Genomic DNA, 13,374 nt, shown 5'->3' on the forward strand with positions numbered 1-13,374 from the left:
CCTCCCTGTAAGTGGTTTTTTTTTTGCTTCAACTTCAGCTGAAACCCTGCGATAGGTCCAAAGTGTGCAAATTACTACGTAGCTCTATTATACTAAGCTAAAGCAGGAAATCCATCGGCACAGAAAATAAACGGCGGCGGAACTGCAATGTTTGAACCTCAATGTTTGAATCCATAGACATGGTACGGCACGACAGGTTTGTGCCTTTTTTGTCTTGGTTTGGAGAAGAAAGCGCCCACTATGCAATGTGGCATTTTCACTGGAATATTTAGGCGCCATGTCCACATTTTTCTCTGCGGCAGCAGCAGAATCGCTCCTGTGTCTGGTTAAAAAAGAACCGCTGCGGTACCGCAGAACTGCCAGTGCCGTCCTGCTGCCATTCTGTACTAATGGATTCAGACAAAGACTTTTCTGTTTGAGTGATCTGTGCCGTTCCGCTGCCGTTTGGTTTTCATGCCTATGGATTTCCGCCTGTGATATAGCTCTATTAGAAACCCATCGAATATTTCATAAACAATAAATTTGCAATGAAATGAAGTAGATGTTCTTGTCAAGCGCATCAATATAAAGTTTATATATATAATATATTATATATATATATATAGTAGAAAATGGATACCCGGTAGCTAAGTATGAGACAGGAGGGAGAATAAAGGACCTTGATTTGCGACAGTTTTAGTGGCTGTTGTGATCTGCAGCAAAAAATACTGCAGTGTGACCCCAAAAACAATGCATCTCTGTTCGGGAGTGAAAGTAAAAAAGATTTGTCCGTATATGGTCACTATACTTTCATAAATCAATTATTGAAATTTTGGTATAATTTTACTTTCACTCCCATCTCATACTACTAAAGATATTTGATTATTGTATGGTACTTATATATGATCTTGTTCCTTTTTATCTGTTGGACACAAATGTCGACATTATGTGTCCGTCGCAAATTACTAGAGATTTTGAAATATTATTATGGGTTTTGTTGTACACGCATGTAGAGTATTATTAAGCATGTTTTTTAAAATTTGAGTGGGGGCTTAGGGGGACACATACAGTGGTTTTGCTTAAGATCCCACGGCTTATCTGGTTCGCTGAAGATCCCACTATTTTAAGAAAACAAAACAAATTTTACTATAAAAGTCACCCCTAAGATCCTGCTTGGAGGTCTACATTTGGTTAAGATCCCACGTTTCAGATCTTGATATATAGAACAAAAACCCAGATGGATGCAGCAGAAAATTTCGATGAAATTGTACAATGTTTGGACCAGACAGGATCACACCAAGGTGTGAACTCGCCAACACGTTTGTTTTCGCCAAACATGGTACTAGTGTCTGAGTTCTCCACCTAAGCTTACATCACTCGCTGTTTTTTTTAATTCTTGAGCTGAAAAAGAGATGCTTTGTTTGTGATTAAGTTATGAAACAAAAGAGACCGGATTTTGCTTTATAATGTTATAATCTGATGTTATGGAGCAGGATGTTACTGTACTATCCTCTCATCATCATCATCATCATCATTATCATTATTATTGTAAGCAGAGAATAGAAAAAATTGAAACTTGGTAGATTTAGGATTTCCAAAATAATATATTATAAATGTGTTCAGCGTTTATCATCATCATCATTATCATCATCCTCATCATTATCATCATCAATGCCTTTATCACTTCGGTCATTTCTATGACCTGACATTTTTTTTTGACATACGTTTCTTTTCAGACCTAAAAGCTTTTGAGCGTCGGCTGACTGAAGTAATAAGCGGCCATCAGCCAGCTGCAAGATTCTGGAGGAGTAAGTTGTTTTTTTTAAGTCGAAAAAGCTTTGTTTACTCAGTTTTTCCACAGAGTTTCTGCACTTCAGATATTTTATTTTAGACATACAGTGACTCCATAAAATACAAAGTCATGGGAGTTGCCAAAACGTCTTTGTTTTATTTGGATGTGGCTAGTAAAATACATTAAATCAATGTCCCAGTAGACAAGTTTTGTATGCTGAAAAGTTAAGGTTTCAGTGGACTCCTTTTTTCAGTTTTCTTCTGTAGGAAGAGTGGAATCCATTGACTTTCTCTTTAGAATAAAATTCCTGTACTATCTAGTTGTAATGTGGTCATTTTAATGAATGGAAAAGATCTGTCTGGATGGAGTTGTAGTGGGTCAGGATATTAAAAAGTTATAAAGATCTCTCTCTAGTTTTGTGTCTTGTCTAAAAAGAGTCAAATATAATTTTTGTTTAATGTTCACTCTGCTTATCAATCCCTTGCATTTGGACTTTTCAGACCATTATGCACTTTAAGTGCAGCAACATCATATTTTACTTTACACATTTGGCAATAGTTTGACTTAACGTATGTGCGTAAACGACATTATTGTTTATATTTATGCTCAATATGTAAGGTATCATGGCGAAATCAAAGTAATGAATTTGAAGAAAACAGGTTTTACTGTGGGTTCGGCAATTTTTATTGAATTGTAGTTTTTTTGCTCAGCACCTTTTATGTCCTTTTAAACATATGAGCTTTTGACAATAGGTGGGTACCTAAAATGTAGCACAGAGGGTTGATAATAAAGTTTTTAATATTTCGTCTTCACTTGAATTTTTCTATTCCTGTATATCATATCTCCTCCTACAAAAACATGTATTTACAGACCTTCAAATGGCATGCTAAGCTGTGTAACTTGCGTTACATTACATCAAGTCAAATTCTTTCTGATATAACTATGATGACACATTTTTTAGAATTTGAACTTTCAAAAATTATTTTTAACAGTTTTCTTATTGCTTTAATTTTCAAACATAAGCATGAAGAGCTTATAAAATGGTGAGGATCACAGAAAAAAGAATTTATCCTGAATGCCGTTGTGTTTGCATTTTGTCATCATAATTATGTCTGGAAGAAATGAAATACTTTCCTTTTTCATATCTTAATTTTGTATGAAAATTTGGGCAAACAAAGATTCAAAAGATTCAATTTGACTCACAATACATGTTAATAATGAAAAAATACCACTTTATTCACATTTTACTATAAATCCCAGCAAAATATCAAATATCTTTCGAACATAACCATGATGACACAAAATGAAAAATAACCTGAAAAATAATTTAGTTTAGGGAACATAAGATTTTTAAAATACTTTTCTCATTGCTTTAATTTTCAAACATAAGCATGAAGAGCATATAACATCACAGAAAAAGAAATTCTGAATGTCTTTGTGTTCGCATTTGTGTCATCATAGTTTATGTCTGAAAAAAATGAAAAACTTTCATTTTCATATTTTAATTCTTTTTTTGAAAATTTTGACAAACAAAGATTCAGGATGATTCAGTTTGACATGCATGCTAATGGTGGAAAAAATCCCACTTAATACACATTTTACTATGGCTCTTTGCAAAATATCAAGTATATTTCGAACATAACCACGATGACACATACTGGATAAATGTTTGTCGTCATTTTGGAACATATCATCAAATTCTCCCCTCTTAGTGACATCTAGCCAAGCATGTGTGATTACATCTAGTTCTACCACTACTTGACCATTGGAACGCAGTGCCTTGTTAATCATTACTTGGTTTGAATTTGATTAAATGGGGAGAAAAATATTGCTGACATAATAGCTTTTTTCGAACATAGCATGTTAAGATTTGATGATGACATAATAAAACTCAACAAAATCTTCTCATCCATCTTTTTTCTTCTCACCGTCTTACATGGCACATCAGTACACATTGAATGGATCAACAGGAACAGTGCATGTTCCTTCCTCCCCTATTATTTCTCGTCTCGTTTTCTGATTGTTTTTTTCGAGCATAACAAATGATGACAGAGCTCGAGGCGTCGCGGGATTTCCGCTTACTGCAAAATTACGCCTGGTCACACCTTCAGAATCAATCGGGATAGAGAGTAAACATAAAATGACATTATGCTCATTCCAGGGCCCCAAAATGGCCGATAGAAACGAAGTCTCTGTGAATCGAAGTTGCCTTGCGAAATGACTGCACGAGTTATGCTCGAAAATGAATTTCTAGAAGGCTCACAAAGAAAAAAATAGATACAGATATCATTATTCCCGATATAGCACCACAAACAATGTGATAAAAGTATAGAAGGACGAGTTTCTCAGCAATTATTTAATTGTTGAACTTGACGACAGAAAAAGTACGAACTCAACGCGTCACGTTTTGCATTCTAAAGATATATCGATTTCAAAACTAAAAATATTTGTAAGATTTCTTCTTCTGGCCCGACTGCTATTTCTCTGCTCCCATAGCTGAAACATCATATTAAGCTCAACATATACAAATTTCATAGCTGTAACACCATTTTTATTGGAATAGGAAAGGATTTTGTAAGGTATATGAAGCAACCCCCACCTATTGGCTAAGGCTCATATCTGTGTGGCTTTTACTGAAAAACGTTAATTAAAGGTTCAAAAAAGGTAAATTTTCAGTTTCCAAGGAACTATCGAAGATACACCAAACTTTTACTGCCATTTTCTCAATAATTTTTGTCCCTGCAACCAGATATAATAATAAATAATAATAGTATAGTAAATAGCATTTGTATAGCGCATATCCCTGCTCAACAGCAGGCTCTATGCGCTTTACACTATATATTACCCCAGCAGACAATAGAAACTCAGAAACATTCTCAGTTTCCCGGGAAGCATACAGTGCAAGCAGCTGATTAAGCACTCAAAAACTAACAAACTGACAAGATCTTTCACTGTCTATGGCCGGGTACCCATTCCCACCTGGATGAAGATGATCCCCCCCCCCCCCCCCTCCCTCTTCAATTGATATTATATCTCGAATTATTCAAGACTGATGGGTATTTTTTTCATCGAAAGCAAGACAAATGAACAAGGTTAAGATGATACCAATAACTCCACATGCCCAAAAATTGACAAACGCCTGATTCTATCGTTTCGTGACGCAAATGAAGGGTGCTGTTTGTCAGATTAATATCAAAGTGTGGGTAGTGTGTATCTCTTAAAACGTTTTGATTACAATGGTCTATAATAATAATATGTGTACTTTATTGAAACTTGGTTTTCATTTTTATTTTTCAGTTATTTTCATATTTGTGTCCATGTGTTTAATGGTTGGTGCTTGGACTTGGCTTTGGGACCCTGAAACCTCTAAAGTAAGAAAATTTTAATTACTTTTTAGAACTTCTCTTTTCTCATTCTAGGCAGAATTTATAATATTTTATTAGCTGTAGAGCCAGGTCCGTATTGGACTTTAGTTGACCTGTAATGGTGCCAAGTATTTTTTTTCTTGAATTAGTCAGAACTAACAAAAATAATAACAAATGTTTAGATTTTGATTGCTGAAAATGATTGGGTTTTTTTTCTGTTGTTGTTGTTATCGAACCAGCAACAGCTGGGCTCTCGCCCTTCTGTCCAATGCCATGTAGTGATAAGTGCAGGTTTGCTGCAGTTGCTGTAATGTTCCATAGTATAGTGCAGATGTCAGGAAAACTAATATCTTAGTTTCAGCTTAGAATTAAATTTGTAATGATATGTTTACATTTGGACTTTATTAAAAGGATACTTTTTTGGCTGAAAGAGTGTTTTATAAAAATTGCAAGGTACGTGGTGTGCAATATTTAATGTATATGTAAGTCAGGTATGAGCACCCTTTTTTCTTTTTTTTTGTGGTGACTTGCAGCAAGTAATCAATTCATTTTAAAAATATTTTTTCATTGAAAAATTATTTTAAAGGATTTTTTTCGCCCCCGCATATATTGTCTTGAGAGTTTGCAGGTAGGACTCTAAAAGAGCCAATTAAAGTTGTTTTTTTTCACTGGTCACCTCATTTGATTTCAGGTGACTTCTGTTGTTAAAGCTTACTGTACCTTTTGTCTGCCCCGTAAGAATGTAACAATCCCAGTGGCTGGGGACACCCCTGACATATGGGTTTATACGGTGAAGCTGTTTTGACTCAAGTTGCTTGTGAAAATCAAGTGTTGGTTTCATTTTTATCTTTGATAAAGAAAATTGCTGAATCGTTGCAATGGTTTCTTTTTCTTGTTTTGAGAAGTAGAGGGTTTGGGACATGTGTATCAGCCCTTTTATGTGCAGCAAAATTCTGTTCATAGATTTTCAGGTGTTCCATGTTAATTGTTTTTATTAAATTATTCTTTTTTAAAGTTGGTTCAATTTATGTACAGATCAAGAAATGCAATCTGATCACCTTTGTCTTCTAGAAACTTTTGACTAATATTTTTTACAGAAAAGACAAGCATTAAAACAAATAGGTTCTTTGCGTCTTAGTGAAAGAAAAATTAAATATTTTAAAAGAATAAAAATGGGGAGGGAGGGGAACCAATATGAAAATGGGGTTAACACGGAGCTGCTGACTGACAACTTAAAAATCACTGTTTAAGAAAAGGGATAGTTTGTATTTTTGGGTACAGACTTTAAAGAAAGAACTTGATAAGGAAGCATATTTTTTACACTGAGCATAGAGAAAAGATGGAGACTGGGTTGTACTATGTATGGAAGAGGTGGGTTGAAGTAGGTAATGCTTGAAATAAATATTTACACCGACAGAGAAGGGGGGGGGGGGTGTGAGGGGTGGAGAAAATTCTGTGTGTACCTAATTAAGCAGGCTTTGAAGCGTAACAGTCATTGGTTAATAGTATCAGATAGCCAAGACTAGAGAAATCGACTCAGCGCAGTTCAGTCTTTGCTATTTTGAACAAAACTTTTGAACTGAGTTCTGATTCTATCTTTACATCAGGTGGTACTATTATTTCATCTATTAAGTACCTTTAAAAAAACGAAAACACCGCAGACTTTCAAGAACAGCAGAAATGTTCAAATTTTTCTAGCTACTTAAATGCATTTAGGCAGGTGCAACATTCTCTTGCTGTCGCTCCTAATAAATTTTAATGTGATGAAATTAATTTCTTACAATTAATTAATTAATTAATTTTGTAAATATTGCATTATGACTTACTTGTTTTTTGGTGTTTTTTAATTTAATTTTTTTTTAAATTGCAGGTGAGTTTCTCCCAGTCTCTATGGAACCACCCATTCTTCACCATTAGCTGCATCATTCTTCTGCTTCTCTTCTTATTCGGAATTCACAAGAGAGTTATTGCTGCTTCCATGTATCCTTTCTGTTGTAAAAGGCGAAGTGTTGTTTCATGTTTGAACTTTTTTACAGTCTCTAATATGACCTTCGTGGGTGGTTTGCTTCTTCTTTCCTATCAAACATCTATCGTCCTTATCCCTCCTTCTTCTTTTTTATGTTTGTTACTCTCTTGTAACACCTCTAATTTTCTTGCGCTCATATGACCATATATGCAATTGCGAGCGCCATAAAACTACTACTAAAACAAACAAACAGTTCAAAGTTATATTGACTGCTCAGTGTAAGACTCCATCATACATTACTTTTCAAATGGCATGTGGCAGAGTCTTACTCGGAGTAATTGATGTACTTTTGTTTTATTTTTAGGTTTACCTCAAGATCTATTTATAAAAGATTGTATTTAATTACTATCACCTGGACAGACACTTAAACATTCTGAAACATTCTCAGCTTCCTGGGAAACATTTAGTGCAAGCTGCTGTTTTAGAGATGTTCTTACACTGAAATACTGTATAAGATCTTTCTCTCCTGAAGTCAGGTACCCGTTCTTACCATGGTAAAGTAGAAGTTGAATAAAGTTCTTTTCACAACGACACATTGATGAGGCCAAACGAGGGTTTGAACTCCTGACTTCAAAGCCGCAAGTCTGATAGCTTGATGACTGGAATACCGTTGTCACATTTAGTTGCTGATATTTTTAACATTTTAGTGTTTTGTCAAGTAGACAGGTCAAGATTATGGCTACCTAGTATGCTCTCTCTCTCTCTCTCTGTCTCTCTCTCTCTTCTGGCGCTGTGGCGTCATAAATGGTCAGCGATGCTGACAGCACGCAGGAACTCAACAGTCGCTCGGGGGTCCTTGAAAAATGCTGAGAGTCGGTTACTGAAATGTCCCAGCAGACGAGTTCTAGCCCATTAGTATGCTCTCTGTAAAACAGTGGGCCCATCACTAAGACTGGAATATATTTGAAATTTTCTAAGGCGGCCTCCCAATGTTGAATAGAAAAGTGACCTTCTTATTAGATAGGATTGATGAAAATGAAGAAAACAAACCATTCCGTTTTGAATTCACAGCTGTCGGGGGTCACATGCAAAAGACTGTGATAAGGCCTATTAAAATATTACGGACTGGTCAACTTGGGTAAACAGTAAGAGGGACTAGGAACCTCATCTACGCAACATGCTGGTCAGTGATTGGTTCCTTCATAGGACCGGTTAACATTAGCAACACTTGAATGGATCATGACAACTAGTCCACAGATTCAGGGGCGGATAAATTATTTGTGGCAACACACTGGGCAATAAGAGATTTGCTCGGCCATCTTAGACAGGTCTTTTGTGACTGCTGGCTGAAAAAATGTAGTGACTGTTGATACACTGGACAGGTTTTTGTTGCTTTAAGCAATGAATGCCATATATGCAAAAAATGCAAGGGGAATTAATAGAAAGTGGCTGTTTGCACAGGTAGCTGTCTGGACAGGTTTGGCTGTAATTTTAGTTCTAATATACTAGTGTAGTACAATGAATAATTGCCTGGCAAACAAACAAAAGATGAGTTAGCATCAGTTTAGGGAATACTTGGAGATGATGGAATATAGAGAGAAACTCAAATACAGTTGTTTGAGTTTGAAAGCTTTAACTCTTTATCTGTGGCAAGCCGCTTCCAGCAGCTCACGGTCGGAACTGGTGAGCCGGTGACCGCGTCTCGGGCACATTCCTTTACGACGAATTCGACATCAAATTACTTTTCGGTAATTGCTGAAAACAGGTCTCTTATACCGGATGTTCATTCATTAGATGAAGAACTATCAAAATAGGTTTGCTAGTTTTGATTTAATGATCCATATTATGGCGTTTTCTTCATTTTTAGATTTAGCACCAAAAAAGAGCCACAGTGTAGTTGGTTTACCCCCCCTCGGAGATAAAGAGTTAAAGAAAAGGAGACTTCTCATCATTGGTCCTGAACGGGGCGCTGCCGGAAGACATGTATATGTGTGTACTAGTCTGTGGTCATGTTGGTGTTTTGAGTGCAAAGTTACTGTAGTTTAACACCTGTTGAATTGCTGTCTATGGTTTTGTCTGCCATGCTGATTATAATTTGTTATTTGTTCACTGCATGTGTAGGTCAGAACCCTGCCCAATTCTATCTTCTGGCTCTTTTGTGTTTAGTAGCCTAATAACTACAAACTGTGCAGCATTTTGGATTTTGAAATTAGCTGTTAGTCTTAGAGTAAACACACAGGAGAATGTTTTACATATAAATAAATAAATGAATAGATAAATAAATATATATGTTACTCCAACCTAATAGTGTTGATAGGGACTATACACCTGTACACTTTTTATAATTTTCTTATGACACTTTGCCATTTTGCAGCTGGTTCCCAAGTTGACCAACATATTGATGTAGCAGGCTTGGATTTGGTCAGAGATTTTCTCTTCCTTCTTGAGAAAATTTAGCTGAAGCTCTCATTCCTCTTATGGGACAAAATGCTTTGAAATGTTTCATTCTGTAACTGCTAGGCATTGAAAAGCAACAAAAGAAACAACAAATAGATACTGTGTATGGTAAGTTTTATGCTTAAAGAATAAATCAAATGATAAAGTGATGAATAAGGACGTTCAGTCACTTTTATAATATTGGGCAACTTTTTGAGACACCCTTTGCACGAGAGATAATAACTTTGTGGAGATCTTCTTTCTGGTCTGATATTCTCACCATTTCTTTTATGCTTATAATTTTGTTTCTAAACGTTTGTCACAAAACATTTCCTTAACAACATGTCAGTATTGCCTCCAGATGTCGCACTTTTCTGGCCGAATACAACATGTCCTGTGATGACGTAAGTGTCAAAGCGATGTTATCATAATTTGTGTCATGGCACGCGGTGGAATCAGGCGCTCGTCAGTTTTTGGGAAACTGGAGTTATTGGTGTCATCTTAAAGCTTGTTCATTTGACCATCTTTTGAAGAAAAAAATACACGACTGTCTTGAATCGAAGTCAAGGTATTTGCGATTGAAGGAGGTGGGGTCGCCTGGTTTCAGTGGTAATATTAGCGAGAAAAAGACTGCCAGACTTCGGTAACTTCAATAGCTTGAGAGTCTTTGAAAATTGAAATATTAGATTTACATGTTTTGTGCCATGCATTAATCAACGTTTTTCAGTCAAATTCACGAAGACATATATTTTTATATGAACTTAAAAAGTGTTGAGCCGAAAACCAAAAATTCAATAAAAATTGCTAAACTGGTGGAAAAATGTGTTTTTTCTATTTCATTATTTTGACGAGTGCCTGATTTCACCTCGATGCCTCACATTTTATGTTTTTGACAATCATGTTACAGTATGTATGTGGCTCTGAGAAAAGTGCCAGAAGGTGCTGAATTCTAATTTTAGATATCACTCCTATTTTAATTGAGATAGATTGTAGTTAAAAGTTCAACGCTTACTTTTTCCTGACCGTTAGTAATTGTATGAGTTTTTAACAACACTTAGGTTGTTTAAGAGGCGGGACCTAAAAAAGTAATGATCATTTACAATAGGACAGAGCTGAGGGGTGGTGATCTAGAAAGGCCTTTTAGTAGGAATCTAAACCTGGGATATGTGCCTTTAGCATCATGCTTTTTCCCTGTGTACATTGTATTGAAGAGTTAAATGGGTAACATAGGGGTTGGTGGTGCTCTGGTGGGGTTTGCTCCTTCTTTCCTATCAAACATCTTTCATCGTTATTTCTCCTGCTTTTCTTTGTGTTTTACTTTCTTGTAACACCTCAAATGTTTGGCTTTTATATGATTTATTTGTTTTGCAAGTTTTGTGAAACTTTTACTGAAAAACTAAACTGAAATGTGTTAAGCCCTGATAGTTTCCCTGAGCTTTATTTTAAAAGATTTTCTTTTCTTTTTCAGAACGGTAAACTGATACTGAAGCCTAGGCCTGCCCCCTGACAGGAAGACATCTTTAACTTGCCTCAGAGAAAATCATTTTCGTCTGTCATCAGCTGGGTTAGAAGACGATTTAAGCGACGACCAAGAAGTTAATCATTGGTGCTTGAGATTAAGGAATTTTAAAACTTAGACAGTCTTTATCAACAGTTGGAGACTTTTCTTTTTGACCTCATGCACGTTGATTTAAAATAAGATTAGAGAAAATTCCATGTTGCCTGGTCATGAAATCTTGAAATGAAAGAATTATAATTTTTTAATCTTTCAAAACCCCAACAATGGATAGTTTTTAAATGTTTGTCACTTTTCATCTATGCAACTTTATTTAGCATCATGAGGTTTGACCCCGAAGATAGTTTTAAATAGGTATGATGATAGGTCGGTCTGTTCCAGTATTTAGTGAAACACAGAGGCAGTTAAAGATGAGAGACAGGGAGAAGGTACAAACCTGAATTGTGCTGTACACAGGAAGTATGATTGATGCGTGTTTGTTTTTTCAGAGAATGGAATTGAGAAATGGGGAGGTGTAGTGTTGAGTGAAATATGAACGTTAATGTTTCAAGGTGCTGAAAGGAACCTGGTCCGATTTGTCCCAGGTTCATTGTTTTTGTATTTTTGATCTGTGGCTCAGAGTGTGAGGGTTAGGGTTGCCACACAGGGTTCACGTCTCTCTCTCTCTCTCTCTCTCTCTCTCTCTCTCTCTCTCTCTCTCTCTCTCTCTCTCTCTCTCTCTCTCTCTCTCTCTCCCTCCCTCCCTCCCTCCCCCCCCCCCTCCCTCCCTCCCTCCCTCCCTCCCTCCCTCTCTCTCTCTCTCTCTCTCTCTCTCTCTCTCTCTCTCTCTCATTTCTTTGGTTTGTGTAAGCAGGCCTAGCTCTCGTAGCATTGTATGACCATTGTTTGTTGAAGCCCATGGTCTGGCTTTGGGTAAAAAGTCTTTTTCTTTTTTTAGATACTCTTATATATTTTTAACTATGAAAGCTTTGACAAGAGGTAAATTGTAACTTTTTCTTACATATTTGTGTCTTATCAAGGGCTGAAAAGGAAAAGGAAACATTTGCATTTAGTAGTAAATTCTTTGCTTTGATTGATTATTTATATGTGCAGTCTAGCATGCACCAAGCGAAATTGGTGGGACGTGGAAATCTTTTCACAGTGTATTAATTTCAGACTATGTCACGCCAACGTGAACGTTAGTAGACTTACTACGAGGTCCATTGTCTCTTTAATTTTAAACATTTTGTAGATTTGTGTTTTTGACATTGATTTTGTATCAACCTCTGTGAGGCCCAGCTATCTTTCCTGGACCTTGAAGCCTTTCCACTTTTTTTGCTCTGCCATGGGCCAGTCTCTTCAGCTTCTATAACTTCACCTAATCCAAACTTTGCAGAATGAAGACAAGCTGTTGCATAGTGTGTAATCTTTGTTGAAAAGGAAATTTGTTGACACAAGTGGTGACACTTACCACCCTCTCAACATTTTCTTGTCTCTGTCTGTCTTTCGGTCTCTCTCTTTTTTTGGTTTTTGTAAGCGTCTTACGACGCTCGCAACTGCACCTCTCTCTCTCTCTCTCTCTCTCTCTCTCTCTCTCTCTCTCTCTCTCTCTCTCTCTCTCTCTGTGTCTCTTTCTCTTATCATGACTACTTCAAATGTGTTTAGACTTAACCTCGTTGAGGCTATGTATAATTTTTTAAATGTTATGTGCATGTTTTGAATCCAAAGAAATGGAAGAAAAAATTCTGAACATGAAAATCTGTTCGCTATGTGCGCACTAGACTACACATATATATATTATTGTTTCTGTATGAACATTTATATTTCAAATCTTTTTCTAGATATTCAGTCTTTTACCTTTAAGCTTCTTCTGAATGTTTTTCATATTTAGTGTAACAATTAATTTAGTTGGAATGTTAAGATGGTTATTATCTAGAGAGATGAATTGTTGCCATTTGCTTTCTTTGTGCATGTTTTTAAATTATCATTGTGTAAAAACTACAATAAAAATGTTCAACCAAAAACTGGGAACGTGTGTATGTTTAACTCTTTTTTATGGAGGCCTACTCCATCCACTTTTTTGTCAGAGATATTTTGAGGGCAGATAAAAGCGAATTGTCGCGGACAGGGAAAACAAAGTACACAAACATGATATGTGTCACGACGTGGTGAAATCAGGCGCTCGTCAATTTTTGGGTATGCGGAGTTATTGGTGTCATCCTAAAACTTGTTAATTTCTGTACCTTTTGATGAAAAAATACCCATCTATCTTGAATTGAAGTCGAGATATTTCTGATTGAAGGAGGTGGGGGGGTCGGGTCGCCTGATTTCAGAGGTAAAA

The 13,374-nt window shown here is 36.2% G+C and overlaps 1 protein-coding gene across 1 annotated transcript; it reads left to right on the forward strand.

Moving 5' to 3' along the window:
* Window positions 1–1,715: 1,715 nt before the first annotated feature.
* Window positions 1,716–11,543, forward strand: LOC101857555 (nuclear envelope phosphatase-regulatory subunit 1; the record flags this gene model as incomplete). Its single annotated transcript, XM_013080973.2, is given in 5 exon segments — window positions 1,716–1,787; window positions 5,069–5,142; window positions 7,007–7,116; window positions 9,888–9,942; window positions 11,007–11,543. Coding segments are annotated over 5 exon segments (350 nt in total), but the record flags the coding sequence as incomplete, so codon positions are not given.
* Window positions 11,544–13,374: the final 1,831 nt, after the last annotated feature.

Source organism: Aplysia californica, unplaced genomic scaffold (assembly GCF_000002075.1).
Source record: "Aplysia californica isolate F4 #8 unplaced genomic scaffold, AplCal3.0 scaffold00108, whole genome shotgun sequence".
In the NCBI taxonomy this organism is placed as follows: Eukaryota; Metazoa; Mollusca; class Gastropoda; order Aplysiida; family Aplysiidae; genus Aplysia; species Aplysia californica.